This window comes from Populus nigra, chromosome 5 (assembly GCF_951802175.1).
Source record: "Populus nigra chromosome 5, ddPopNigr1.1, whole genome shotgun sequence".
NCBI classification, from domain to species: domain Eukaryota; kingdom Viridiplantae; phylum Streptophyta; class Magnoliopsida; order Malpighiales; family Salicaceae; genus Populus; species Populus nigra.
In genome coordinates, this window is record NC_084856.1 from 16,266,750 (window position 1) to 16,273,097 (window position 6,348).

The following is a 6,348-nucleotide window of genomic DNA, read 5'->3' on the forward strand; positions in this document are numbered from 1 at the left end:
TTTTTCCTATTATAGAACAATGTCTTGGAGAAGTTGCTCGAGGCAAATACAACAGATATCCATTGATTAAAAGGATTGCCGCAAATCTTTTAACTATTTGTTTTTTACCTCTTCACTTTTCCTATTTCAAACGAATCCCTTGTTTAAAACTCGTGGATTACATAATGAAGATTTAAATAATATATATCTTAATTTTCAAACTTTTTTTTAAAATTATAAATCTATTTCTTCTGTGGACCAATCAAAACCAAAATTAAAAGATAAAATCATTTTAATTTTTAAACAACGTAATCAAAATTTTAAATAATGTAATATATACTGGGAATACAACTGAACCCAAACCATGTTTTATGTGACAAATTGTTTAATACTAAATGATTAGGAGATAATTGCATTATAAACTACGTGTAGTTAATTTATTATTTATTCATTTGATTAAATACACTAATTTTTTTCTTCTATTTCAATACTTAAACTTTTAATGTTTGATCAATTAGCTATCTCTACTGATTTTATTATAAAAATGATAGCGTGATAGTTAGCAATAGACAGGTTGGTCTAACATGATATTATTTTATTTTTTATTTTCTTAGGGATAATAACATGTAAATTATTTATATTTTATGATTGTTTTTATATTTAAGTACCTAAATTTTTTTATTTGAATACTTGTACTTGTAAATTTTGATCATCAATCAAGTACTTTTTATAAATTTCTATCATAAATCAGCTAATATGTTAGTCATCTCCCATTTAAGTGGGCTTATATGTTTGAAATAACCATTATTTTACAATTTTCAACACTTTTTATTTCCTTTCATAAAATAAAAAAATAGAAAGAGCACCAATAAAACTAATTAATTAGGTAAGTTCTTACTCATTAATTAGGATGTAATATTAGTCAATGATGGAAGCTTAAGAGACAGGATTGTTTATAGAAGAATATAAAAATATGAGTATGTATGATTTATAAACATAATCAATTTTTAAAACATGATTAAAAAATACTTATAATTAATAAAGTACTGTAATGACGGGATATGAAATATCAATAATGTAACATTACTAAATATAAATACGAGACTTAAATTGATTTAAAATAATATACAATGTATTTAACACACATAAATATGTATAGCTAGATTTTTTTATTTTTTCATTATATCTAAAATTTGCATAACGAGAAGGGGTGATCCTATGAGTTAACGACAAATATAAATAGGAGTTTTAAATTGATTTAAAATAATAATGTATTTAACACACATGAACATGCATATATATATATATATATATATATATATATATATATATATATATATAATCGTTTCTCCCTTTTCTCTCTCTTTCTCGGTATATATGCGTGTGTATTTAATAAATCCTTAGCTCATATTCTCCCTTGCTGTCTTAATTTGTCGATCACACGTGGAGTAGGAGTACGATAAATTAATAAATGTAAAATCTTGAAAAAAGAAATAAACTGATTTGACATTTGAAAAAGAAAGGCAAGAGATGAAGGAAGAGCTAGAATGCAAGGCATCATCGCCGCCGCCACCACCACCCTGTTATCATAAAGATTTTAAACTCACATCAATCGGAGATTAATGACACCCATGGTTAAATATTTATTGGCAATATCATATTCACATAGTTTAAATGCAAAGAATAATTTGGTGCTTCACTGATGAATTATAATGATCAACCATCTGTGTCCTGAGCCCTTGGCCTTGTAACTTTTGTTTTATCCTGCAGTCCGCATTAGTAGCCACGCATCTAGAGTTGTATTTTTTCATAAAATTAGCTGCTAGTGAAGCTTCTATACCCTGGATTCAAAGATTAAGATACTTGAATCTGTTGAACCAAAACTTTTTAAGTTTTGAAAATGATTAAAATCTTGTAAACAAGACAGGATTAGTTTAGCACTGAGAGGCAGATGGGAGCAATGTAAAAATTATTGTAAAGAACTCTGCCAGAGATGATTATTGTTTCATTTTTCACTTGAGATTTCTGTCTATCACAATCATACCATAGCCCTATTCACAGTTTATAGCAGCATGGTTACATAATTAGATGGCTTGCACAAGGATTTTTAAGGATAGAAGCGAGGAAAGTAAAAAAGAGAAACAAAAAGATAAGAAATGATCACAACATGGATAGAAAACCTTGTGGTTAATTATTTCACTGTATTAATTACAAAATTCGTTTCATGTACATAGCACTTGATATGAATATTGAATCCTATAGCAGATCCTCTAAAATTTGGATTGCCAGGATTGTATCAATGATCAAGAATGATTTATTGGGAGATTATGTTCAAAAGAGAGGCTCTTGATTTAATCAAGGGCCTGGACAGACGCTCCAAACAATTCCCAAGGTCATCAATGCTCATCTCCAAAGCCTCAAGTCTCTTCTGTGCAATTTTCACCTTCTCGGAATCAGACACTTCACTTAGTGCAGCATCAACAGTTTCTATTTCATTTACGTTTTCTTGCTTCTCTTCACAGGCTATTTCTCCCTTGTGCATCAACTTCGAAACAAGGGACCACCTGCTTTGTTTTGGCTTGGATGATGTTGACAGGAACATCAGGAGGGATTGGAAGATGGAACAGTTAATTACATTAACTTCTCTGATCACCCTAATCAGTGCGGAGAGGTGCTGGTCTTGATCTAGAAGTGAAGATGCCCCAAGTTTGTTATCCATTTGCTTCAATGAAGCAATCAACTTTTTGGCATCCTTTTTCATCTTCTTCCTGAAGCAAGTAAAAGTAGCTACACTGCTGTCTATGCTTGAATATCCCTTTCTCCTGCGGAAAGCGGATTGAAGAGCTTGAACTTGTTCCCTGAACCTCAACAAGATGTCCCTTCCAATGCTGCAAACATCCAAGAGCCTCACGGATCCATCCAATAATTCGTCGAGACATTTTTCATTTTCATAGCGAGAGAGGACTTGTTGGGTTGATGCCAAATTGAGCAAATCATCCATACATTTGTACAAGTCCTCTAGTCCTGATAGACCATTGCAGATCGACCCTGATGTTGAGTTTGATGACACCTCCCATGCTTTGAGCTTGTTCAGCTCTTCTTCGATTCTCTGTGTGGTAGGATGTGATCTTGAAGGCAAGCTAATTGATCTAACATGATACTTACAAGCCATGATTGCTTTTATATTTTCCCTTTTCTTCTCGCCGGATGCTTTGATTTCAGAGAAGGTTTGAACCTGATATGCTTAGCCAATGATGCGGTTCTCTTTATATAGAAACACAAGAGGGTAATAAAAGTAGATATGGCTGGACAGGGTCGATGTGGTGAGCATGTGAGGCCACTGTGGTCTCTCCTTTGAATTCGGTTACCTTGTCTTATTCTTGGCCAACATATTCCAATGATATGCAATATTTAAGTCCTTGAAGGTTATAAATATAACAAGAAGAGTCATCACCGGTTTCGCCTCGATCCTCTACTGCCACATTAACCTCTCTAGTATTTTATGTAGCTTCATCAGATTATAAAATACGACCTGTCTGGATTGTCGCGTAATAACCTTGAAATGCAAACTTCACTAAACAAATCAGGATCCAGATCTCTTATGACGAAGAAAAATGTTATGATACAAGAATTATATAGCCTATGATTATTATATTTAAAGCTCAGGTCACTATCAAATTGTTCACACGAGTGGATGTCTACTTTTTTATATGGTGATGCTTTTTGTTAAACGACATAGCAAAAAATATGCAGTGTAGTTAATTATTTCATGTTATTCTCCCACCGATCGTACGTCTTGGTAAGGACGGGTGCATCACTCGTGGTATCGCTGCTAACTTCTTTTTTTGGCTATTGATAACGTTGTGTTTATTGCTGTAAGGTTCAGAATGTGGCTGTTAGGCAAGAGTGGTGCGTCTCGTATACATGGGCGTAAAGAGGATCCTGCCGGAGAAGGACCTAGCTAGTTCATGATCTTAACAGGAATGTACGTGAAAGGACATCTAGGTTACCAGAACATGCACATCGGATCATTCTGATGGACTTGTGGACTAGCCCTCCATTTAACTCTTTTATCAACTGAACTAATTATTCAAGGGTGTTTTATGTACAGAGAATATGCATGTGATAGCTATGTGATTTGTCTTGCCTTTTATATTTTTCTTGTCGCATTTTTATCCAACAATTTTGCGGAACCTAATTATATTCTCAACGCTGCTAGCTGCAGAATATAACATTATGGTCTCGCCATAAATATTTAAACGAAGAATACAGGCTATTACAGGGTTCGGTGCAGTGTGCCTCCTTGCCGCCTCTGTCATAGCTTGTAGCATCCTCTCGAGTCTCAACCACAATTAGGTCCTATTCATTGAATGGTAACTGTGTGTTTGATAAAATTGCTGGGCTCGCTCTACATGATGAACGACAATTAATAATTTATAAATAGTAGGCCACGAATCTAGGCTTGTATGTAAGAATCAATTAGGGCAAGATTATTAATGTTAGCTAACAATTGCATTTAAGTAATGAAAACCATATGTAATGTTAGTGACAGACTACTCCTGAGATGAAGAAAAACCCTCGAGACCTCAAGTAGCAAACAATGGCCTAGTCTGCTGCCCACTTCAGGGAAGGTGTCTCACAGATGCTGATGGCTAAATGCGAAACAGTTCCAATTAGCCAACACATGCAGATTCCTCAGCATGTGATTTGATCTCATAATTACAAAACCTTCTCCTTAGGTTTTGAACATCAGAAATCAGGGCTTGTTGGACACAAGGGTGAATTGCATTAATTAATTTGACAGTGTATCATTTGCTGCAAATCCAGGCTGCTATGGACAAAAAGCCCCCCTTTTTTTTTTATAATGAAGAACCATTTTTTTGTTTCTTTACTTGCATCTCCTTTTTCCATGTAGCACAGACGCTGAGCTAGAATTTTCAGGAAATTAACTGCTAATGAAGCTTCTACTGCCGTAGAATCCAAGATTGAAATATTGATTTATATATATATATATATCTAGCAAAAGATTAAGAGTCTTAGCTTTTAGATCAAAAGATTATCGAAAATGGAAACAATATCAAATCAGTCTAGCAGAAGGACATAAGACTGCAAGGGGGATTGCAGCAGGGGTATAGCTTATTGTGAAAGAATCCAAGATGCAGCAGACATTCATTTCTGTGAGTTTGCTAATTCTGTCTCAGCTAATTAAAATTGCATTTTCTAACTTGCAATTTTCTCTGTCCGGAACTATGATTTGCTAATCGACAGTAAGGTTACGTGTTCGGATATCCTGGGAAAAGGATCTTTCAGTAGAATGTTAATCTGTCCTGACCCTTTATCAACCGAAAGAGAAAGTAAGAAAGGAACTGGAATGATCAAGATATGGATCACAAAACTTGTGTGTATTTCATTGTATTAGTTACAGAGTTTGATTCATGTACATAGCTTTTCATTTCAATACTGAATCCCATAGCAGATCCTCTAATATTTGGATGCCTATGGATGATTGAGAAAACTCTATAGGGAGATTACGTTCAAAAGAGAGGCTCTTGTTTTAATCAAGACCCTGAACACACGCTCCAAACAACTCTCGAGATCTTCAATGCTGATCACCAAAGCCTCAAGTTTCTTATAGGTAATTTTCACCTTCTCGGAATCAGACACTTCACTTAGTGCAGCATACACTGCTACCAACTCATTAACATTTTCTTGCTTCTCTTCACAGGCTATTTCTCCCTTGTGCATCAACTTCGAAACAAGGGACCACCTGCTTTGTTTTGGCTTGGATGATGTTGACATGAACAACAGGAGGGATTGGAAGATGGAACAGTTAACAACATTAACTTCTCTGATCACCTTTATCACCGCGGAGAGGTGCTGGTCTTGATCTAGAAGTGAAGATGCCCCAAGTTTGTTATCCATTTGCTTCAATGAAGCAATCAACTTTTTGGCATCCTTTTTCATCTTCTTCCTGAAGCAAGTAAAAGTAGCTACACTGCTTTCTATGCTTGAATCTCCCTTTCTCCTGCGTAAAGAGGACTGAAGTGCTTGAATTTGCTCCTTAAACCTCAACATGGTGTCCCTTGCAATGCTGCAAACATCTAAGAGCCTCACTGACCCGTCCAATAATTCGTTGTGGCATTTTCCATTTTCATGGCGAGAGAGGACTTCTTGGGTTGATGCCAAGTTGAGAAACTCATCCACATATTTGTACAAGTCCTCCACTCCCAATAGACCATTGCAAATGGACCCTGATGTTGACAATGCCTCCCATGCTTTGAGCTTGTTCAGCTCTTCTTCGACTGTTAGTGTTGTGGGGTGTGATCTTGAAGGCAAGCTAACTGATCTAACACGGTATTTACCGGACAT

General features: G+C 35.2%; 2 protein-coding genes across 2 annotated transcripts; both read right to left on the bottom strand.

Annotated features, from left to right (window-relative positions):
* Window positions 1-2,176: 2,176 nt before the first annotated feature.
* LOC133693123 (uncharacterized) lies at window positions 2,177-3,329 on the bottom strand. Its single transcript, XM_062114258.1, has one exon. The coding sequence runs from the start codon at window positions 3,149-3,151 to the stop codon at window positions 2,294-2,296; it is 858 nt and encodes a 285-aa protein (XP_061970242.1). The 5' UTR covers window positions 3,152-3,329; the 3' UTR covers window positions 2,177-2,293.
* Window positions 3,330-5,496: 2,167 nt separating this feature from the next.
* Window positions 5,497-6,348, bottom strand: LOC133694831 (uncharacterized). Its single transcript, XM_062116533.1, has one exon. The coding sequence runs from the start codon at window positions 6,346-6,348 to the stop codon at window positions 5,497-5,499; it is 852 nt and encodes a 283-aa protein (XP_061972517.1).